Source organism: Peromyscus maniculatus, chromosome 14 (genome assembly GCF_049852395.1).
Source record: "Peromyscus maniculatus bairdii isolate BWxNUB_F1_BW_parent chromosome 14, HU_Pman_BW_mat_3.1, whole genome shotgun sequence".
In the NCBI taxonomy this organism is placed as follows: Eukaryota; Metazoa; Chordata; class Mammalia; order Rodentia; family Cricetidae; genus Peromyscus; species Peromyscus maniculatus.
The window spans coordinates 43,007,436-43,031,807 of NC_134865.1; the positions used below are offsets into that span (position 1 = coordinate 43,007,436).

Sequence of the window (24,372 nt, forward strand, 5' to 3'; positions counted from 1 at the left end):
TCCATTTACCTCTCACACAGAAAGGAGATAATTTAAAAAATTAAACCAAACGAACCGAGCTTTGTTCCCAGCACCCAAGTCGAGTGGCTCATAATCACTTGTAACTGGTGCTCCAAAGCCCTTTCTGCTCTCTGCAGGCACCAGCACGCCTGTGCACACCCCCATCCCCACCCCATACACGTAATTAAAAATAATAAAAACAAATACTTTTTAGAAAGACGTGAACGCAACCCCCCCCACACACACACACACGAAAATAAATTAAAAAAACACCAAATGCTGGGTGGTAGTGGCCCACGCTTTTAATCCCAGCACTCGGGAGGCAGAGGCAGGGGAATCTCTGGAGTTCAAGGCTAGCCTGGGCTACAGAGCGAGTTCCAGGACAGCCAGGGCTACACAGAGAAACCCTGTCTTGAAAAACAAAACAAAACAAAAAATTCCGGCAGTGGTGGCTACACTGAGAAACTCTCGAAAAACAAACAAAAAAACAAACCAAGCCGGGCGGTGGTGTCGCACGCCTTTAATCCCAGCACTCGGGAGGCAAAGGCAGGCGGATCTCTGTGAGTTCGAGGCCAGCCTGGGCTACCAAGTGAGTTCCAGGAAAGGCGCAAAGCTACACAGAGAAACCCTGTCTCGGAAAACCAAACCAACCAACCAACCAAACAAACAAATAAAACAAGAAAAACAAAAAGACGTTAATGCCATGGAAACTTAACAACTCAGCACCATTGTCCATACTTCAGGAGACTGAAACCCCACTGAAGGCAGTGTGTACTGTTGGACTGTCTTCTTTTTCCCTATGAAAAGCGCTACGGAGGCTTAGAGTGATGGACAGGGCTGGGATTCCAGCTTTGGGTAGTGGCCCAACGGATCAGGAGTTCAAGGTCATCTTCGGCCAGCCTCAGCTACCTGAGACTACTTCAACAAAAGCGGACTGGTAGTGCATTCTTTTCTTTTTTTAAAAAAAATGTGCTTTTTTTTTTTTTTTTTTTTTGGTGGTGGTGGTGATTTTTCGTTAGACAGGGGCTCTTGTATTCCAAGCTGGCCATGGACTGCAGATCCCCTTGTCGCAGCCTTCTGTGTATCAGGATTATAGACCTGCCTCACCATGCTGGAAAATGTTTTCTGAATATATAAAATAAAAGTCTCCAGGATTTTAAACCATGCTTCTGCCATTTTATTTACAAACGGATTTAAAAATCCAACCACTACACGGTCAGGCCCCACGTCCACTTCTCTGGTTTATCTGTTGCCCCTCCACCCCTTACTTCTTAAGACAGAGCTGACAGTTCCTAGAATGAGCCTGGCACTCGGAGTTCCCAAGGCTCTTTGGCCCTTTTCCTTTTTCTAGACAGGGTTTCTCTGTGTAGCTTTGGAGTCTGTCCTGGATCTCGCTCTGTAGACCAGGCTGGCCTCGAACTCACAGAGATCCTCCTGCCTCTGCCTCCTCAGTGCTGGGATTATTAAAGGCGTGCGCCACCGCAGCCCGGCTCTTTAGCTTTTTCGAATGTAGTTTTGTAATCTTCCCGGCAGGGATGAAGATATTCTCAAGAAACACTTGTGCGCCCCCCTTTAGCAAGACTCCACGAGCCGGACGGCGGTGGCGGCGGCGGTGGGGGTCACTGGGCCTTTTTTGTTTCCCAAGTGGCCACACTTGAACAAATCTCCTTCCCGGCTTTTGGGTGCTCCTGTCTGTGTAACCGGCCTCCTGAGGACAGGGGCCCAAGCCCAGCTCGTCCGGACCGTCAGGGACCAGGCTCTGACTTTAGCGCGTCCGGGAACAACTCATTGCAGTTTCTGCAGCTTCTCCGGGGAACCGCCTCCCTGGCTCCTGCGCACGCGCGCCTCCTGCTCCCCCGCCCCTTTTCCTAGGATCCTTCCTCCCCCGCCCTCGGGACGCCCGCAAGACGACAGGCCATTGGTGGAGCGCGCAGCCAATGGGCGAGCCTGTTACTCGCCCGCGAGCGGCGTAGGAGCGGCGCTTGAGGCCTGGCAGCGCTCGGCGGCCTCCGGGGTCGGCACCATGAGCTCCATCGGGACCGGGGTGAGTCTCTTCCGCGCCGTCCTCTCCGGGTCGGCGTTGCCGGGAGTGCGGGGCGCCGGGCCGCTGGACCCCGGGCGCTGCCGGAGTCCTGGGGACCCGCGGCCCGGGCCCTCGGCTCCGTGACCCCGGCTCCGGCGGCGTTTCGGGCCCGCTGTGGCCGCCTCCGCGCAGCCACAGCCCGGCTTGCTGAGTCACTTGGTTCCGCTGCTGCAGGCAATCGAAAGTGAAATCTCGGGTGGCCCGCCGTGGTGTGGTCATCCGGGCCCGGGATCGACCCTTGGGAAGCCCCTGCCAGCCCTGGCTGCTTGCGGTGCCCCGGCTTGAGGCTCGAGCGCGTCGTGTGGCCGGCCTGGGCAGGTGCTGCGGGGCTGCTGACTCACGGGCCTCCTCTGGCGCCCCGGCTCCGTCCCGGGACAGTCCCCGGAAACCTGTCGCGACGGAGCCTCGGAGAAGGCTCGAGTCCTGAGTTCTTTGCCTTTCTCCTCCGTTCTGCTTTTCTCGGACAAACCTCAGTGCCCCAGATTTTTGTAGAGAGTCTGGAGGATTTTCAAGTTGGACTTAATTTGTTGGCGACTAAATACACGCCCTGTGCAGAGATTTACTCCACCTTTCCTTTGTCTCCATATATAAACTACTTAACGAATATCTATTGATTGTATTCAGTAAAGGTAATGAATACTATGTTTCTTGGTTATCCTTGTTTCCTCCAAGATTTTGATTTGATGCACGCCTGGTGGGGTGATGCACACCTTTATAATTTCAGCACTCCGGAGGCAGAGACAGGAGGATCTCTGTGATGTTCCAGGCCAACCTGGTCTACATAATGAGTTCCAGGACAACATAAAGAGACCCTGTCTCAAAAACAAAAAAACAAAACAAAACAAAGGTTGTGATGCTCAGAATTAAATCCACTTGCTGATGTTTGGAATGATTTAATTGGTTACAGGGCACTAATGTCATGTAATACTTTTTTTTTTTTAATTAGTGCTCAGTAATATATCTCACAGCAAATTCGCTGTGCAGTTGTGTTGTTATTTATTTTCCATCAATAGTCAACTGATAGAACCATGTGGAATATTTTAGTATGAAACTAATAATAACCCTGAGCCTTAGAAGTTTCACTGTTGAGGACTTGTTTCCGGCCATACTTCTCCCAAGAGTTGTAAATACCAGTATGTGTTGGTCATTTCTGTCCATTTGGTTTTGTTTTTAAGCCCGTATCGCTGGGCAGATGGAAAGGCCAACCCAGGGCCTCAAGAGGGAAGCCACTGAGTTCCAAATCCTAACCATAATATTTTTTTTTTTTTTAAAGAAAAAAGCTATTTGGGGAGGGGATTGAGACAGGGCCATACTATGAAGCCTCAGCTAACCTAGATCTCTGCAGCTTCCTCTGTCAGCCTTGAGTGCTGGTGATCCATCCTTATTAGACCCGAAGCAAGAAATGATTATTAAGGTAGAATTGTGAATTCTCTGATTGGACAGTCAGCTGTAGCCTTCAGCTCAGTGAATGGTCCAATTCTCATGATCAAATGAAAATCATTTGTCTTTGATTGCTTTTTTATTTTACACTGAGAACTATCTGTTATTTAGACGTGCCCCCCCCCCCCCGTGTGTGTGTGTGTGTGTGTGTGTGTGTGTGTGTGTGTGTGTGTGTCTGTGTCTGTGTCTGTGTGTGTCTGTGTGTTCCCATATGTGCACTCACATCTCACATGACAAGGGACTAAACCCAGACTTTGCATGCTAGGTGAGCTCCATCCCAGCTCCACAGGTGCTTGCTTGTTTGTTTTTTTAAGTTTGTTCTCAAAAGATTTCCTTCTTTCTTGTATAGCAAAGCCACTATTGTTTGGAATGCCTGAGCTCCACACTCAACACTTCTTGGCTCTAAATTTGTTTCAGCCCAGAGTGTTGTAGTTTTAGTTTTATGTGTATGTATGTTGCACCACACATGTGCCTGTTGTCTGTCCGAAGGCAGAGAGGGTGTCAGGTCTTCTGGAACTGAAGCTACAGATGGTTGTGAGCCATTGTGTGTGCGCTGAGACTTGAACCCAAGTCCTTTGGGAGACCAGCAAGTGTTCTTAAGTGCTGGCTCCAGCCAGAATGATTTCTTTAAATGCTTGAATTTGGGCCTGTGAAATGCCTCACTGGGTAAAGGAGCTTGCCACCAAGACTTAACACCTGAGTTCAGTCCCTGAAATGCTGAGCTCTATTCCCAGATCCCACATGGTAGGAAGAGGAAACTGAGTCTGGAAAGTTGTCCCATGGCATGTGCACTGTAGATAAATGTAAAGCAAACCAACAGTGTAGATTAGGTCATCCCCCTCCTCACATCAACACCTCATCCATCAAGGATAAAGTGGAAACTATCCCCCCAACTTAGTTTGGCTAAGTTGCAGGTTTCCTGCAGGTTCTGGATTTCTCACTGCTGCTCCTTCCTCCCCATTACGGGACACGTTCCTTGACTCATGTCATAGATGACTTTTCCCTTGTCACAGAGTGTTTTATGTGTGTGTGTTTTGTCTGCATGTATATATGTGCACCTGTACATGCCCAGTGGGGGTCAGAGGAGGGCTTTGGATCCCCAGGAACTGGAGTTACAGATGGTTCTCAACCACCATGTGCGTTCTGGGAACCCAACCCATGTCCTCTGCAACAGCAACAGGTGCCCTAAACAGCCATCTCTCTTGTTCCGTGGACCCATTACTTTCCAGTAGGAGAAATCTAAGGTGTTTAGTTTTCCCTGAGCAACAGCTGAGCACTTCTTTCTTTTCAAAGCGTTCTCCTTTAGGATATGACCATTGCTGGCGCTGAGAAAGACAAGTGTCTGACTGTTGCTGGCAAAGACGTGCTGTGAACTTACTGTTTTCCTCCCTCTGTTGTAGTATGACCTGTCAGCCTCCACGTTCTCTCCTGATGGAAGAGTCTTTCAAGTTGAGTATGCTATGAAGGCTGTGGAAAACAGTAGGTAAGAAGCCCTCTGCTGCTGAAGTCAATGTTTTAACCAGGAATTATCCTGTATCTTGTATGTTTTGATAACTAGGCTTTGTATATTGCTTTAGCAAAACAAGTATCATACATTGAAGTAATCTCAACTTTATTTTATTTTGATTAATTTATTTTTGTGTTTTGAGACAGGGTTTCTATTTGTAACAGCCCTAGCTGTCCTAGAACTCAATTTGTAGACCACGCTGGCCTCAAATGCACAGAGATCCACCTCGCCTGTCTCTGCCTTCTGAGTGCTGGGATTAAAGGCATATGTGTCACTGCACTCAGCGTGATCTTAACTTCTTAGTCCTCTCCAGAGTTCCTTGTACAGATCTTCTTCCTTTACTTAGGTTCCAGGGTTCAAACAGGCAGTCAACTTGCAGAAAAGCACACTTTTACCCACTGAGCCAGCTTGTTAACTTTTTTATCTTTTCTTTTCTTTTTATTAAGAGATTTCTATTCATTTTACATATCAACCACGTATTCCCCTGTCCTCCCTCCTCCCACCTGCTTTTTTATCTTTTTGGGAAAAAAAAATTTTTTTTTTTTTTGTTTTATTTTTATTCCATGTGCATTGGTGTTTTGCCTGCGTGTGTCTGTGTTGAGGATTTTAGAGCCCTTGGAACTGGAGTTAAAGACAGTTGTGAGCTGCCATGTGGGTGCTGGGAATTGAACCTGGGTTCTCTGCAAGAGAAGCCAGTGTTTTTAACCACTGAGCCAGCTCTCCAAACCCTTTATTTTTTAAAAAACAGTCCATGTAGTGCTGACTGGTCTGGAACCCTGGCCAGGGTGACCTAAGGAGATTTATTAATCTGCATCTGCCTCCCAACTGCTGGGTTTAAAGGTGTACACCTTACTGCGGGCAACCTCTTTGCTGCCTGCAATAAAAGAATAAAAGAAAAAAAAAAAGAAAGAAAATAAGGTGTACACCATCATGCCTGACAAAGATTTTTTTTTCTATATAAAGAAATAACTGGGACTGTAGACTGTAGAGATGGCTTGGTGCACAATCATGAAGACTGGTGTAGATCCAAGTGCTACCAACGAGCCTGTAATTCAGATCTGAGGCCTCCAGTGCCCCCCTTTTGCCTTCTGTACATTTACCTGAACACATACGCACAAACACTAACAGATGTGCACACATATAAAGAAATGTTTAGGAGCTGGGCGGTGGTGGCACACGCCTTTAATCCTAGCACTCAGGAAGGAAAGCCAAGGCAGAGCTCTGTGAGTTCGAGGCCAGCCTGGTCTACAGAGAGAGATCCAGGACAGGCACCAAAAGTACACAAAGAAACCCTGTCTCAAAAAACCAAAAAAAGAAAGAAAGAAATATTTAGTAAAAAGAAAAAAAACTGAGAATGTAGTTTAGGTGGTAGATTGCTTGTGTAGTAGGCATTAAACCCCAGACTTGAACTCCAGCACCCCATGAACTGAGTGTGGTGTTTAAACTGGTAGATAACATTTAAACTAATTTGTGTTCTGTAACAAAGAGTGATTGATTTTTGTCTTATGTTGGGGTGTGTGATAGGAAAGTGCTTTGCCGCTACGAGTACCTGCTAGGTTCAGGAAATACCGAAATAACTAATTAGGGACATACAATTATATGCCTAAAACCACTCTATTAGAAATGCATATGCTGTGATTATAACTGTTTTATGAAAGTGTTCTCTGAGGGGGCTGGAGAGAAGGCTCAGCAGTTAAGACTGTGTACTGTTCTTGCAGGGGACAAGTTCCCAGCACTTATATGCCAACTGAAAAAGTTTGGTGTTTTGTTTTTGGATTTGAGACAGCGTTTTTTTATTTTATTTGTTTTTTATTTTAATTTTTTTTACGTAGTCCTGGCTGGCCTGGAATGTGCTCTGTAGACCAGACTGGCCCCAAACTCAAGAGATTTGCATGTCCCTGCCTTCTGAGTGCTGGGATTAAAGGCGTATGCCACCACTGCCCAACTGAAAAAGTGTTATTTATTGGGTCATCATGCTTATCCACTCAGCCATCTTAACAGCCCCACAAGTTTTTATATCTTTATTTTATTTTACATATTCAGTATATAGCCAAAGCTGATAGAGGACTTGCTGTGTTGTCTAGGCCATAAAACTTGTGCTCTTCTATGTGTGCTTTTCTGGCTTCAGCCTTCTGAATGATGGGATTATAGACATGTGACACTATGCCCAGGTTTTTGTATACTTTATATTTAAAACAATTATTATGGGAATCTCAAAAAGCATTTATTTGTGCAGGCTATAGATTATATCAGTACTTAATATAATAGAAGAAAAAGCTGAATATTTAAATATTAGTTTATTTAAGTAATAGAGATGTTTACATGCTTCTGTTAAGGTAATAGTTCTCTGCCTGTTCCTAGCCCTGGTTCCCTGTAGGTCTTGGAGGGAGTGTCCCTAACCAGACACTTAGGCAGACAGGAGCTGGCGAAAACCCAAGGGCAGTGACTCCAGGAGACGTCTTGACACCTGACTCTGACCATTGGTGCATTACTTACTAATGATGGGCGTACAGTCTTTTTGCCTCAGCTGCTTCATTTGTAAAATAGGGATGATAATACTGTTTTTCAAAGTTCTTGAATAAATTAGCCAGTAAATAGGGCCTGCTGGTTGGTAATGTAGTACTGCCTACCATGTATGGTTCTTGGGTTCCACCCTCAGCACCACACAAAGAAAAAAGCACAAACTGACAGGAGAATTTATTGGATGTAACAACAAATACCTAATGATAAATTGCTGACCTATTTACTATTACTGGTAATATTTAATATTTCCTAAAATGGCTTATAGTTGTAAATATAGTTAGCTCACTTTACACGTAAGTTCTGCACATTCAGGTTCGACCAGCGAGATTTAAAAAGTACTCAGGAGAGTTGGGCGGTGGTGGTGCACACTCTTAATCCCAGCACTCAGGAGGCAGAGGCAGGTGGATCTCTTGAGTTTGAGCCAGCCTGGTCTACAGAGGGAGTCACAAAACAACCAGGACTACACAGAGAACACATGTCTCATAAAACAGATAAAAAGAAAACACACCTCCTCTACCCCCCCAAAAAAAACCCAAAACTTAGAAAGGGCCCCGATTGTAGCTTACTGGTAATGTGCTTGCCTAGCATGCATGCACAAGGCCCTGGGTTTGATCCCTGGCACCACACACAAAATAAAGACAAGCAGGACAGATCCCTACAGGGTTGGAGATTTGCCTTCATGCTGCATGTTTAGTGTGTGTGAGCAGAGTGTAGTGCCTAGCACTCAGAGAATAAGTTGTAAGTTTTGTAAAATTAATAATACAGTTACGCATTAATAGCAGTGTTAATGAAAAGCAGAAAGAGGACCAGGGATGTGGTGTAGTGGGAGAGTGTCTGCCTAGCATATGCAAAGCCTGGCTGGATCTCCTGCCCCACCACAAAGAGAGGGAAATAAAGTAAGTAACATGCTTTAATCTGGAAAGAACATCATACAGTTTATCCATATTTTACTTGAGGCTAAGATCTGAGTTGTGCCAGGAGGTAGTGATGCACGCCTTTAGTCCTAGCACTTGGGAGGCAGAGGCAGGAGGATCTCTGAATTCAAGGACAGCCAGGGCTACACAAAGAACCCTGTCTCAAAAAACCAAAAAGAGGATCTGAGTTGTAACAGGACATATATTTTATTGACTTACATATTTACTAGAAGCAGTACACACTTATTGCAGAATAATTGGAAGAATGTGAAAAGAAAAGTAGTTTCATCATTGCTTTTAGTTTGTATGTATTGTGTCTTTTTTGTGTATGTTATGCACTTTTTAAAGACAGGGCTTACTGAGCCTGGTGTGACATGGCACATATCTTTAATCCCAGTACTTGAGAGGCAGAGGCAGGTTATGGTGAGTTCCAGACTAGCCAAGAGCTACACAGTAGGACTGTCTTTTTGTTGTTGTTTGAGACAGGGTGCTACTACACCTAGCCTCTAGTTTTTTTGGGGACAGGGCAAGGTGTTGTTTGTTTTGGTGGTGGTGTTGTCCCCGTCCCCGTCCCCCCTCCCCCATAGATTTCTCTGTGTAATAGTCCAGGCTGTCCTGGATCTCCCTCTGTAGGCCAGGCTGGCCTTGAAGTCAGAGAGATCCACCTGCTTCTGCCTCCCAAGGGCTGGGATTAAAGGTGTGTGCCACCACTGCCTGGCGATAGTTTTAAACATTTTAAAGTGGGCCAATAAGATGACTCCATCTGTGGACAAAGGCACCTGCCACCAGCCCTGACTTTGATCCCTGAGATAGACATGGAGGCAGAATACTGCCTTGGTTGTTCTCTGACCTCTGTGCATATGAACAGGAGAGCACACACATGCGGGCACACACAGAAAATAAATACAATCAAGTGCTGCCAGGTTTAACAAAAAAAAAAAAAAATACACGTTTAAAAGTTTTGTGTGTTTTAAATATTACAGTTTATTTGTGTATTGTTAAGATTTGTGTCTTAGGGTGTCCTTCAACTCACTATGTAGCAGAGAATGACCTTGAAATTCTGACCTTTCTATTTACTAGTGCTGGGATAGCAGGTGTGCACCATTGTGCCTGGCTTCTGTGTGCTGCTGGGGATTGAACCAAGGGCTTCATTCCTGGTAGGCAAAGACTGGACTAATTAAGCTGTCATCCCAGCCCAAAGTTAGCTTTAAGACAAGGTCTCAGGTAGCCCAGGCTGGCCTCTAACTCTAGGTGCTCTCTCTATATAAACTTACCATAAATAAAAACATCATAACCTTGAACTTTGGATCCTCTTGCTTCCATCTCCCAAGTACTGGGATTGCAAGTATACTCACACCTTTATTTGTTTGTTTTAAATAAGATGCTGGGGATTGAATCCAGGGCTTTTCACAAGCTAGACCATGGCTCTATCATCTGAACTATATCCAACCCTTTGATTTTCTTTTTATTTATTGATTTTTATATATGAATTTCTTATATTTCAGCTAAGAAAATTTTCTTTTTATTTCAGTACAGCTATTGGGATCAGATGTAAAGATGGTGTTGTGTTTGGGGTAGAAAAATTAGTCCTTTCTAAACTTTATGAAGAAGGCTCCAATAAACGACTTTTTAATGTTGATCGACATGTTGGAATGGTAAGATCACGCTTTAAAATGTTCATCCTGTTTTCACTAATTTCTTTTATGTAATCAAAGTACATTAAATTCTGTTTTTAAGAACTTACTCATTTCTTTAATATTAAGGTAGTAATATATGAAGTGAGCAGCCACAACAATAATAAATTTATTATTGGGTTTGATCATTCAATATCTAAACAAAGGAAACAATTTCATAACCTCACTGGTGACCAGAAAACTCAAGTTGCCTTAAGGATGAGAGAGAACGTGATTCAGAGTATGCAGAAATGAGATCTTAACAGCATAGATCACCAGGGAGATAAATATTTGAGAGGCAAAAAATGTTAAGCCTTTCTTATCTATTATGGGAATTATCACTAAATGTTATCAGAACACTTTATAGTAAGGTATAGAAAGAGGAAATTATGTAAAGTGCAAGGAGAAGGACATTAATAGCTCCTTAGGCATCTCTTAGATCATAGTTTGATAGCTAAACCATCTGAGTGTAAGCCAAGCCATAAATACATTACAGGTAGGTGCTGAAGTCATATGTAGATGACAGGCTTCATTCCATAAGAACTTTCATAAATAAAATCATAATGAACTAGTCTTTCAGTGTTTATCTGTGTAGCTCTGCCTGCCCTGGAACTCGCTCTGTAGACCAGGCTGGCCTCCAACTCACAGAGGTCCATCTCTGCCTCCCAAGTGCTGGGATTAGAGGTGTGCACCACCATCACCCAGCTCAACTAAGTAGTCTTAACTATACTACCTGAATGGGAAGAGAACAACCTGTGTGGTAGGTGTTAGGGTATGGGCTCGTCACATAATTTATATTCTTTAATCCTGCCCATCCCACTTTTACAGATGAGCTAACAGGTGCTCACCTACTAAAGAAAAAATTGGATTCAACCTTGAGTTTCATTGTTACTCCAGACCCTGCTACACAGCAGTATTCAGTGGTGGCTTTATTTCTAAAAGAGACATGATGCTACACCTAGAAAATAATTGACAGTAGCCAGGAAGCCTTAAGCTTTTTCTTTCCTTCTGAAGGATTTTTCCCATCATTTTCTCTCCCCGACAGATTTATTATTGCTAGTGTTTGTGATGTTCTGAGGAAACCTGTCAGGTTAAAGAAAGCTAGTAGAGGGTGCTTAAGTAGTTCTCCTTTCAGTAGACCCTTTAGTGCTGAAAAACATTTTATTCTAGAATTTTCAGATTTATCCTATTTGTTACATAAAGTCATCAGACTGATGGCATTCTTCATACTTAGAAATTTGGTTGGGCCTGGGGCCTGTAATTCCAGTTACTAAAGAGGTTGAGGCATGAGCATCCCAAGTTCAAGGCCTGTCTAAGCTACACAGAAACCTGCAAACTGCTAGGTACTGAAAGAGGCAGAGAAAGGTAAGGCTAAATTTCCTCTCTCTGCAGTTGTCATTTTCATAGTGACTTGATAATTATTAGACGTCACAAAAACTTTCCACGAAAGCAGAGAGGCTTTTGTTTGAGCAGGCTTATTTGAATAATATACTCTAGTGTGATGTGTAACTATGTTTTTTCAAATTTTAAATTTTCTGCACTGCTACTTAGGTATTGACTTCAGTGCCTCAACATGTCTTAATGAATTGGCAGGAACTGTAGTTTTTTGGATTGTTTGTTTGTTCTTATTTGGTTTTTTCAAGTCAGGGTTTCTCTCTGTAGCCTTGGCCAGCTTGGAACTCCATCTGTAGATAAGGCTGGCCTCAAACTTAGAGATTCATCTGTGCCTATAGTTTTAAGTCATCAACCTTGTAAGATAATGGTATGTTGTATTTTAGTTTCTCTTTGCAGTTTGCTAGCCAGTTGGCTGCAAAATTTTGGTTATTAGCCTTTGGGGCTTTTAGACAAAAGCTTAAATAACTTTTTGAATGTACAGCTTTAAAATAAAAACCAACCTTGACCAAGATCAATGTTTTTGTTTTTTATTCTTTACAATGAAGTGATGATTTGGGAAAGTGAACTCAGATAGAAATGTTTCTTCTGAACATTAGACATTTGAGTTGTAAATGAGCTATGATCTTACATTAAAACATCAGAATGCCCTTTGAAGACCTTCAAGCAAAGATAGTATTTAAATGATACTCATTCAAAAAAAAAACTATTGGATAAGCCAATAGTAGATGATTGGCCTTTTGGTTTGTACAAGAATGTCTGTTAAATCGGTATTTTCCTCCAGGCAGTCGCAGGTCTGCTGGCTGATGCCCGTTCCTTAGCAGACATAGCAAGAGAAGAAGCGTCCAACTTTAGATCCAACTTCGGCTACAACATTCCTCTCAAAGTAAGTTGATGATACATTGAGGAGCCTTTTCAACAGTGATGGAGATGTATTAATAAGGTCTTTTCCCCCCATAATTACAGCATCTTGCAGACAGAGTGGCCATGTACGTACACGCTTATACACTCTACAGTGCTGTTAGACCTTTTGGCTGCAGGTATGGAATTTTGTGAGACCTTTAAGTCGTATTTATACAGTAGTTATTTTTTTCCACAAATTAGCCTTTTATTAATATCTTCCACCAGTGTGCTGGGGTTATAGACATGCACCACCACACTTCTCTGTGGATGCTGGGGATCAAACTCAGGTCATCATGCTTGTGCAGCAAGAACTCTGTTCACTGAGACACCTTCCTAGTCCCCCAGATTAGCCCCGCAGACACTCCAAAGTACAAATTCTCACCGTAAAGTAGTAGGCAACCATTAAAAGTATACTTATAAGCTGGATGTGACTGTTCATGTTTGTGATCCCAGTCCTCAGAGGCTGAGGAAAGACCTTCAAGTTTAGGGTCAGCTTAGGCTACATAGTGAGTTCAAAGCTTGCTATCTAGAGAGCCTGTCTCCAAAATAATCCTAAAAATTGTTGGAATAGTGAAAGGAATCGTAGTCCTGAAGTGACTATGATGAGAAAACTTATCATTATGATTTTAATCTAATCATAATAAATTCTCTGCCATTAAGTCCCTGATACTCAGTATATTCTATCTTGACATGGGGTACAGCTATTTAAATACTTAAATAAATAAAATGGTTCTAAATGGCATTTTTAAATGTTTTTAAAAACTCCCCTGTAGACCAGACTGCCCTCGAACTCACAGAGATCCTCTTGTGCTGCACCCCCCCCCATCCCGTCCCGTACTGGAATTAAAGGCATGCGCCACCACCCGGCTGTGTGTTTTTGTTTTGTTTTGTTTTTAATAGCAGTCAGCGGTGATTCCATATAAAATTACATTTCATAATTTAGAATAGCCACAGTTTCTGTTGTTAAGATGAAGTCTTCGCTGGAGAAAGAGTATTCAGTTGTAGCAAGAAATGGAATAGGTGTTAACATTTGTAATAGGGGTCTTAGGAGAACTGTTGTAACAGTATTTAAAATGAAGACATTCAATTTATTGGTTGGAGGTGTAACTCAGAGTGCTTGTGTATCACCCGCAAAGCCTTATGTCTGATTCCCGACACCTCATAAGCTAGTCATGGTAGTGCAGTCTGTAATCTCAGTGCTTGGCAGGTGGGGGGGAGGTCAGAATTTATTGTTAGCTACATAGTTAAGACCAACCAGGAATACAAGAGATTGTCTTAAGTAAAGAGAACAAAACCTAGTTGGCTATGCTTTATCACAAGCCAGTGTCTTATTATATAGCTGTAATCTTGCCTTTAAGTTGCCTATCAGCCATATTTCAGTACAGAAATGATAGATCTATTGAAAACCTGAGTTTTATTCATTAGCAATGTTAGACCCCAGTGGAGCATTTGTTATAGGTTTCATTCAAATTGCTTATGAAACCTCTTTTGACTTGATAGAATGCCTTTCATTGTAACTGAGTTCCATGTTTGTCAGCTCCTTTCTAGGAATAGTGGTTTCTTGAGCATATACCATGAATTAGTCATTAATGTGGGGACACAGATGTCACATTGATGAAACAGCCCTTAGAGATGAAATGACAGGATCTCGGCATTGGTACTGAATATAGTGGAGTAGCAATTAAGGAGTGGTCTGTTCCAGAGAGGTGACAAGGAAACATAAACATGAAATATTGGGGTGATGGGGAAGACTGTCTTAAGTGCTGGTGTGAAACATGGGCATTTTAGGGAGTGCAGAGGTAGTAAGAAGGTATGTAGAAATGATACTACAGATGTGCAGTGAGGCCGGTGTATAACAGCTCCAAGATAAAGGGTTTCAGGAGAGGACATGTTGAAGAGTTTGTAAATGATGATCAGATTTCCATTCTGAAAGAGGAATTGCATGAGTTTGGATGGGGAAAAGCTGGCACAGATCGGGATGGTTGGCTCTTAGGATGCTACACATGATGTGATAGGTAGGCAAACTTAAGGCTGATTTCTCTAAAGGAGATAGTTTCAGAAAATGGTAATTCATGATCACAACTAATTTTAATTTGTTGAACATATTCTGATACTGCAGAATAAAAAGCTCCATAAGAAAGGTTGACTAGGCTGGGCGGCGGTGGCGCACGCCTTTAATCCCAGCACTCGGGAGGCAGAGGCAGGCGGATCTCTGTGAGTTCGAGGCCAGCCTGGGCTACCAAGTGAGTCCCAGGAAAGGCGCAAAGCTACACAGAGAAACCCTGTCTCGAAAAACCAAAAAAAAAAAAAAAAAAAAAGAAAGGTTGACTAAACAAATCACATGAATTTTAAATACTGTAGTTTAATACTAGTTTTTATTGACGCTGTCTTACCAAAGAACTTATCTATAAGTTATGTTTCTTAGTACTTTATCAAAGAAAATCTGTTCACTGTTTCATCATTATATATAATAATATATGTGGTGTTGAGAAGCATGTTGTAAACTGTTTGTTCTTATGCAGTTTCATGTTAGGGTCTTACAGTGCGAATGACGGTGCACAGCTCTATATGATTGATCCGTCTGGTGTTTCATATGTGAGTACACGTTAAGTGATTTAAAATTCTATTGTAGTTAAATGGCATTCCATTATCATTTATTTCATGTGCATTCTATAAAATATTGTTTAAACTCAGTTAGTGCTGGGCGTAGTGGTGGAGACCAGTAGTCCCAGATACGTGGAGGTGAAGGAGAATTCCAAATTCAAGGTTAGCGTGAGCCTTCTCAAAAGGATCTTGACAGCTTACCAAAGACTAAAAGTCTCAGAGTAAAAGAAACACCTGGGTATAGCATTGAATTGCTTGTTGAATACTTGAATGCTTGCCTACCATGTGTGAGTCCTTGGCTTCAATACACAACATTTTAAGAATAAATACCCAAAACTCATTTAAGGAAAGTGCCTTTTTAAAAAATATACATTAATGAACATATGGCTATGAAGTAGAGTTTATGACTGGCTTTCAGGATGCTCTTTATGAGAACTCTAGTGAAAAGTAGTATTTTGAGTCTGTATGTACTTGCGTCAGCATTTTATTATGTCTTAAAACTGAATATAGGGCAGGATAACTGCTGGAGGGTAGAATAATTGCCTGCATTTTCAAGGCTTTGGGTGGGAAATCTAGCATGGGGGGAGCCAACCCAAATTTTTAAATTAGATTTATTCATTTTATTTTTTTTGCCTGTTTGCCAGCATGTATGTGTATCTTGTATGTGCTTGGTACCTGCAAAGGTCAGAAGAGGGCAGTGACTCCCTCTGAACTGTTGTTAAGGATGTTTGTAAACAATCATATGGGTGCTGAGAATTGAACAGGGTCCTCTGCAAGAGCAGCAAGTTCTCTAAAACACTGAGCCATCTCTCCGGCCCCAACTTAGATTCTTCTAGCATCAGGTTTGATATTTCAAGCTCCTTGACATTCATGTGAATGTATTTGGATATGTCTTTTACTTGTTCTGTTTTTTGGAGACAAGGGTCTCACTATGTAGTCTTGGCTGGTCTCCAATTCAAAGAGATAGATCTACCTGCCTCTGTGACCCAAGTGCTAGAATTAAAGGTGTGCACCACCACTAAGTAGTAACTATTAGTGATACCCAATCATGTATCCTAATTGACTTTGTTTCTTCTCTCCCTCCTTTTACATAGGGCTATTGGGGCTGTGCCATTGGCAAAGCCAGGCAAGCTGCAAAGACAGAAATAGAAAAGCTTCAGGTAAAGTACATTGAATGCTGGGTTTTACTAGAAGTGGGATTTACAAACCTCTTAGTCCAACAATATCATGCCACTTGATTTTAGAGACTTTGTGAAGTTCACTGGTTAAATAGGAAACCTGGAAACACATTATCTGTGACTTGTATCGTGTATCCCTGCATGATTTTGATTGCTTCTGTAAAGACTCAAGAAGGAAAACTTACAACTTTTTCAAGATTTCTTTCTTGTGTATGAGGGAGGGTTTTGCCTGTGTGCATGTCTGTGTAGTGCATGTGTGTCTATACCCAGGGAGGCCTGAGGAAGGCATCAGGTTCCCTGGAACTTGGGTTAGTGATGGTTGTGAGCCACCATGTAGGTGTTTGGAACTGAACCTGGGCCCCTCTGCAAGAGCATCAAGTGCTCTTAACCTTTGAACCATCTTTCCAGCCACCCAAACTACTTTATATATATTGCTACAAAAATCCTTAAAGTCCATTCTTAGGTCATCTGTAATAAGAAAAGATTTTTTGTTTTGTGTTTTCCTCCTACATCTTGTCTTTGGACACAGCTTTTATCTTAAAAATATTAGTGTCTGCTCAAGTGCTTTTCCCTACTTTGCGCTAAAAGAAAGCATGAAGTTTAAAACTACCCCTTAAAATGTGGCTTAGTGGTACACCCCTGTAATCCTGGGACTCAAGACGATTGCCGGAGTGCTGCTGTTCAGAGGCCAGGCTGGGCCACACACTGAGATCTTGTCTCACATTGAAACTACCCACTTTCTGCCAACTGTGAACCATGTTCAGATGTTAGTACAGAGTATTTTCTTTTAAACTGATTTTCCCAAATACTCTGGCTGTTGTCTGCTTTTGTTATGTGAAGCTTCAAAAATTTTACTTTAATTATATGAACGGGAATGTACACTTGTGAATACAGCTGCCTACTGAGGCAGAAGGAAGTGTCTGTCACCTCCCTGGAGGTGGTGGTGAGCTGCCCGACAGCTTGAACCACTATGTTAGAATCTTTCATCACCTTAGTGTCTGAAAAGTGGAAACTGGTTTGCTCAAGCACTTTCGTGAACCTGTTATTGCAGACCAACTCTATACCCTTGTACCTCAGCCTCCCCAGTGCTGTGATCACAGGTGGATGCCATCACACTAGCCGTAGCCAGTTCTAGTGCATTCTACAGTATGCAGACTCCTCATCTGGACACATACCTAGATTTTTCTCTGGATTTCCAGTTGTTTACTGAAGGAACAATGAGTGATTTCCAATGTAAACAACTTTATTTGGTCTTTTTGAGTTAGTTCTCACTGTGTAGCCCTGGTTAGTACCGAGGCTTTTGTTTTCATGTATTTATTGTTAACTACATTGTGTAACTTGGTGTGCTCCTAGTTATGAGCACGTGTCCTGTGGCGTTCTATTGCCAGTCCCGGGGTTGGTGGTGTGTGCCGTTTCCATTGGGCCAGCTCAGCCTGCCTTTGGCTTCTAATTTTACCTTTTTTCCTTCCTGCTTTTCCTCTTCTTTTATCTTCCATGAAATCAAAGGAAATAAAATCCTTTTAATATATTTATGATATATATAAAAAAAAAATTCCTTTAATAACCTGCTTAATTAAATCTTGTTTTTTGGGACAGGGTTTCTCTGTGTTCCAGCCCTGGCTGTCATGGGGCTCACTTTGTAGACCAGGTTAGCTTGAACTCAGAGATCTTCCTACCTCTGCCTCTTGAGTGCTGAGATTAAAGGTGTGCTGCACCACCACCACCAGGCTCATTTTTGGTATCTTAGAACTTGTCCCTGGAGCTGTAGAGATGGCTCAGTGGTCAAGGGCACTTACTGCTCTTGTAGAGGATCAGTTCTCAACAGCCACCTGTCAGTTCATAACCACCTATATAATTAATTGAATTACGCTGTTGTCCAACTCTAAAGAAAAAGAGCACTGGTAATTAATACTAAGTCATGAAAATAGTTAAGCAAATAGTTACACATTTCTTCCTTTCTCTCTGTTTTTGGAGACAGGGTCTATATGTAGCCCTGGCTGTCCTGGAGCTTGCTATATTGACCAGGCTGGCCTCGATTCTCAGAGATCTGCCTGTCTCTGTCTCCCAAGTTCTGCAAATAAAGGTGTGCATCACTATTCCTGGTTTTATACATAACAAAAATTAATTAGTATGCTTTTCTTGTAGATGAAAGAAATGACTTGCCGTGATGTAGTTAAAGAAGTTGCAAAAATGTAAGTTGTTTGAAACTTTATCTGCCACCCACAAAAAAAAAAAAAACTAAACACTTACTTGACCCCATCCATCTCTGTATACATTAATTCTTAAGGAGCTCTTATGTTTGGAAATGTACTGGGAACTGGACTCAGGCCTTTATATATGCTAAGAATGTGCTGTACTACTAAGATAAACCCCTAGCCTGAATATATTCAAGTTATATCTTTATTTTTATTTAGAAACAAAAGTTTCACAACATAGCCCTGGGTGCCCTCGAAATCAAAAGAGAATCTACCAGCTTCTACCTCTCCTGGGATTAAAAGCATGTGTCACTATGCCTGGAAAGTCACATCTTTAAGTAATGAATGGGTCGAGAAATAAAGTTTGTGACAAACCAGAGACCCCTGCTGTTCCATGTGGGAGGCAGCCTTCCTGACCAAATGTGTCTGCCGTGGACCACCTTAGGATACCCACCTCCAGCCCTCCAGTCCTAGTCTGGCTTGTCTGCACAGGCAGTGCAACAGCTGGGCCACCGCTGCCCATCTGGCATTCCAGGCACGTAGCGTGGGTGTGCCAGGGTCTCTTACAGTGTAACAACCCTGGAGGGCCTCCCTGCCGTACGGAGCTATTGCTTTGTTGTTGAGTTACTTCTTCCAACCAACCACCTCCTCCAGGCTCCTGGGGTGTACCGCAGTTGAAGATGACTGTGCAGTCCACAGACCCCATTCTAGTTCATGCATCTTTAATACATCCCCAGCCAATGTGTTCTGGAGGAAGAACTTGGCTAATTGAAGGGGCGTAGGAGACCTGCCACCCTGGGTACTCCTCCCGGGGAGTGGAAGCCTGTACTGTCTGCTTGTTGGCTCTGAAAGTTGAGGTAGCCACAGAGTCTCAAGGCCTTGATTTATTTTAGCAGCTGTGTTTCTGGGATCATGGTGTGAGTAAGCACCAGGGGGTGGAGCTTTGAAGTTTGAACTTTGAAGTTCAAAGTTCAAAAGTGTGAGATGGTCCTCTGGAAGAGCAGCCAGGGCTGCTGAGCCATCTCTCCAGCCCCTGGAGATCATATTTTTTAAAGGCATTTTAATGAAATGTTTTGGTATATATATATATTTTGGTTTTTCAAGACAGGGTTTCTCTGTGTAGCTTTGTGCCTTTCCTGGAACTCACTTTGGCGACCAGGCTGGCCTCGAACTCATAGAGATCCACCTGCGTCTGCCTCCCGAGTGCTGGGATTAAAGGCGTGCGCCGCTACCGCCCGGTTGTTTTGGTATATTTTAAAAAGTAACAAATGGGATTGAGAATTATAGTTTGTGACAAAGTAAACCTGTATATATGCAGTAGGATTCAAAGCTAGGAAGAGGACATAGTAGACATTTAGAAATTCTACTTTTGAATGCTTACGGGGATTGGAGAAATGGCTTGTCAGTTAAGAACACTTGTTGTTCTTGCATGGGACTTGTGTTTGATTCCCAGCACCCACATGGTGACCATATGTAATTCCAGTTAGAAGAGGCCTGGAATTGGCCCTCTTCTGACCTCCATGGTTAACAAAGCACACACACATAGGCAAAACATTCATACACATAAAGTAAATAAGTCTACATTCTTTTTTAATAAAACAGTGCTTAAACACTGTAGGTTTATGTGTTGCTAGAATAGAACATGGGCCTCACATACTAAATACGTGTTCTGACATTGACCCACACACATGGCTTCACTAACTTTCTTTTGTAGGTTCATAGTTATTTCTGCATGTGATTTAAGAAGCTGGCCTATTAATACCAGCTGCTGTTGAAATCCTTTCAGGTTTATCATATTTATCATATAAGCTCTATAAAAAAACTTTTGTAAGAAAACAGGATTTACATTACAGGTATAGAGCGAGTTCAGTTTAACAAGTTTTGAAATAATAAGCAATAAAAGTCAGAACACCTGGTGGGTAGTAATTCAGAAAGATGAATTAATTTGCAGGGCGTGGTGGTGCCTACTCACTCAGGGGGCAGGGGCAAGTGGATCTCTGAGTGTGAGGCCAGCCTGGTCTACAGTGAGAGTTCTAAGATAGCCAGGGTTACACAGAGAAATCCTGTCTCAAAAAGCCTTTTTCAAAAAAATTTAGATTAAAGAATGTGGGCTTTTCTATTAAAACATCTTGTAGATACCTTTTCAGGCAAACTGTATGAACAAATGTACTGAGTTGGTTCGTTATGCAATAGTGTTTTTCAGTTTTTGTATTTTATAATAGAAGGAAAACTCTGGGTTCTAGCATAATTAAAAAAGATGGTGCTTATAATCTCTTACAAAGGGATTTTGTTTGCTGCTATTCCTGTTCTTGCCAAGACTCACCCCCCATTCACCTTCCACTGTAAAGCAGGCAGGCATTTTCTCTCTCTCTCTCTCTCTCTCTCTCTCTCTCTCTCTCTCTCTCTCTCTCTCTCTCTCGCTCGCCGCTCGCTCTTTTTTTTTTTTAACTTTTTGTTGATTCTTTGTGGAATTCACATCATGCATCCTGATCCTGTTCATTTCCCCATCTCTTCATAACCCTCCTCTGTCCTTGCAACCTCCTCCCCAAAATAGAATTTAAAAGGGGAAGAAATTGTCATGAGAGTTGAGGTGTCACAGTGACTCACAGTGTGCCCTTTAGTCCATACATCTTTATTTGCAGGTGTTCATGGCAAGGCATTCTCCTTTTATCAGTTAAGAACTGATAGAAAGTGAAAGCAGTTTCTTACCATAGTGTGAACATCAGACAATCCAGTTTCTTTCACTGACGCAGTCTTTGAAGTTCCTGGTGGAAGTCAGCCCTTTGGCACCTTTCATATTTTTGTGTAATTGGTAGGTAGCAATTTGTTCCCTCTCAGGAAGCCATCATTTCCTAGTGTAACTAAGGTCCTCTCCTGTTATATAGCAAGGCTTTCCCAGAGCCTCCAAAAGTAAGTTTAAGGAAAAGAAAAGCTTTGTTTTGGATACGTTTTGTGTTTCTGTGTGTTGGGGGCGGGGGTTGTTAATTTGAGGTCAGCATCCTTCAGGATCCTCGTGCCTTAGCCTCCGGGATTGTAGGCATGAGCCAATGCTGTCAGTTGATGCTCAGTTGTTTATACTACTGTTGAAACTGGTTGTGTGCCTTATTGTAAGTCTGTAATGTGTTTACAACACAAGAACAAGTGTTAGTGACACGTAAGCTATTTGGAGAGGGGGCTTAAATTATTGGTTAGTTTTTGAAGTATTTAATAGAAAAAAAATGGGTATCTTGAAAAAAACCACAGTTCATGATGGCCTTTCTAACTTGAGCCTGTTTTCTTTCTGAGATGTCTTTTTTTTTTTTTTGAAGCTTTACAACACTATCAAAAGAAACTGAATTTGAGTAATAGAAGTATGTCAATATCTGTAGAGATTTGCCATTTTAAGAATATTTTTATTTTCTGTGTGTATTTTGCCTGCATGTACCATGTGTAGTACCCAAGAGGCCAGAGAGAGTGTTGGATACCCTGGAAAAAGTTATAGACGGTTGTAAGTCTACATCATGTGGGTGCTGAGAACCAAACCCAAGTGATCTTAGCACTGAGCTGTCTTGCCAGCCCCTAATTTGTCTTTTCTCATTTTCAAACTAGACTGGAGAGTGTATCATTTTATAAATAAAACCAGGCATGAAATGTCTAGATTGTACTCTATTCACAGAACTTGTGTGATGTTCATTTCTTTTCTCTTGTAGAATTTATATAGTACATGATGAAGTTAAGGATAAAGCTTTTGAACTAGAGCTCAGCTGGGTTGGTGAATGTAAGTTACATCTGGACATTTATGTATTCTAGAATTCATTTGTACTTCAGACGAGTTAATGAAACAGTTCAGTGCAATAACTGATGTTGTGAATAGTTCTCATTGAAACATCTACATGATGTTTTATGTCCTTGTCAAGATTTATAAGTCAAACTTATTTTCAAGAAAGCTCAACTTGGGAACATTGAGTATTGGGGGAGGAAACAACAAAAAATGAATCCTACCTACTTGTAGATTAGGCAGAGTGAATGGTATTGCAAATCACAATCCTCATTTTTAATATATATTGCTTGACTTTACAGTAACTAAAGGAAGACATGAAATTGTTCCAAAAGATATAAGAGAGGAAGCAGAGAAATATGCCAAGGTAAGCAACAGCAAGAACACTGTTGTAAATAGTCCCATGGACTGAGTCATAAGGTAACTTGGTTGATGTGTGAACTAAGGATAACAGTTTTTTAGGTTACCTCTAGGGGGGATAGAGTTGTCCTAATTTGAAAAAAAAATTCTCTGCTTGAGAATTCCAACATGGGCCAGGTGTGGTGGTGCTCCCAGCATGGGAGGCAGAGGCAGGAGGATCTCTGAGTTCAAGGCCAGCCTGGCCTACAAATCAAGTTTCAGGTCAGGCAGGGCTACGTATTGAAACCCTGTCTCTAAAAACAAAAACAAAACAAAACAAAATTCTAAGGTTTCCCACCCCCAACCCCTGAATATTTAATGCTTTTATATTGAATTATCACAGGACAATAGACTCATCACTGGGTTATCTTTAAGGTGTTTTTTTTTTTTTTTAATTTTATTTTTATTTTATATGCACATGGTATTTGGTCTGCATGCAGTATGTTTGTGTGAGGGTGTCAGATTCCCTGGAACTGGAGGTACAGACAGTAGTGAGCTGCCATGTGGTTGCTGGGAATTGAACCCAGGTCCTTTGGAAGAGCAGCCAGTGCTCTTAACCACTGAGCCGTCTCTCCAGCTCCTTAAGGTAGTATTTTTAAGGTATAAATAACAGTTTGTAGTCACAAAGGTTTAAAATGCGGGTTCCATAGGATGCAACAAGATGAAAAACTTAAAATACTTTTTTTCTTTTAACAGGAATCTTTGAAGGAAGAAGATGAATCAGATGATGACAATATGTAACATTTTCTTCACTATCTCTTCTGTTTAACATTTCTGTGACCGTTTCTTATGACTAGCACCATGGATCATATCTACCTACTGACCAATTTTCATTAAATTTTTGTCTTATAAACGTTGTTGGGTAATTGAGGATATCTGCTTTCTATTAAAATGTAGATTCATATTTGATTAAAAATTGTTAGTGGTGGGGCTTGGGAGATGGCTCAGAGGTTAAAGAGCACTTCTAGAGTTCATTCCCAGCAAGCACATGGCGGCTCACACTTGTCTGTAACTCCAGTTCCAGGGTTTCTGACACATCACACAGACATACACACAAGCAAAGCACCAGTAAACATAAAATAAAAACACATTTTTGTGCGCGCGCATGTGTGTGTGTGTATGTGTGTATGCATGCGTATGCGTGTATATATGTATGTATGTATTCTTTTTTTTTTTTTTTTTTTTTTTTTTTTTTTTTTGGTTTTTCGAGACAGGGTTTCTCTGTGTAGCTTTGTGCCTTTCCTGGAGCTCACTTGGTAGCCCAGGCTGGCCTCGAACTCACAGAGATCCGCCTGGCTCTGCCTCCCGAGTGCTGGGATTAAAGGCGTGCGCCACCAACGCCCGGCTTGTATGTATGTATTCTTAGTACGTGGTGGCAAGTTGTAAGATGACCATGGTTATACCAAGAAACCATGTCTCAAAACAATAAAAAATACATTCTGTCTTATCTAGAATTTAAAGTTTTAGATTAATTTTGAATTGTGTTTTGTATACGTGTATGTATATGAACCATGTCTGTGCCTGGTGCCAATGGAGGTCAGAATAGGGCTCTAAATTTCCTGAACTGGAGTAATGGATGGCTGTGAACCACTTTATAGGTGCTGGGCACTAAATCTACAAGTTCTCTTAACCACTGAGCCATCTCTTTTGATCTCTTTAACTAGAATGATCATATTCTACTGTGGTTTTTGTATTTTAAAAAATCCAGTTTAGTAGATAAAGGCTATGTTTATAATTATGGTAAACATTTTTGCCTTTTCCTTTATAGTGATAAAGAGTGAACTTTATGGATTAACAGTTTCTA

The 24,372-nt window shown here is 41.9% G+C and overlaps 1 protein-coding gene across 1 annotated transcript; it reads left to right on the top strand.

Annotated features, from left to right (window-relative positions):
- The first annotated feature begins 1,892 nt into the window (after nucleotides 1–1,892).
- On the top strand, nucleotides 1,893–23,421 carry Psma3 (proteasome 20S subunit alpha 3). The gene is made up of 11 exons (XM_006990712.4): nucleotides 1,893–2,044; nucleotides 4,924–5,006; nucleotides 9,999–10,122; nucleotides 12,317–12,418; nucleotides 12,499–12,572; nucleotides 14,958–15,030; nucleotides 16,134–16,199; nucleotides 18,363–18,409; nucleotides 22,102–22,169; nucleotides 22,472–22,536; nucleotides 23,265–23,421. The coding sequence occupies exons 1-11, from the start codon at nucleotides 2,024–2,026 to the stop codon at nucleotides 23,307–23,309; spliced, it is 768 nt and encodes a 255-aa protein (XP_006990774.1). The 5' UTR covers nucleotides 1,893–2,023; the 3' UTR covers nucleotides 23,310–23,421.
- The last annotated feature ends 951 nt before the right edge of the window (nucleotides 23,422–24,372 follow it).

Coding starts and splice junctions, on each gene's coding strand:
- Psma3 (XM_006990712.4), top strand. CDS start 2,024: ATGAGCTCCATCGGGACCGGG. Junction 12,573..14,957: donor GTTAGACCTTTTGGCTGCAG/GTATGGAATTTT, acceptor GTTCTTATGCAG/TTTCATGTTAGGGTCTTACA. Junction 22,170..22,471: donor GCTCAGCTGGGTTGGTGAAT/GTAAGTTACATC, acceptor TTGACTTTACAG/TAACTAAAGGAAGACATGAA.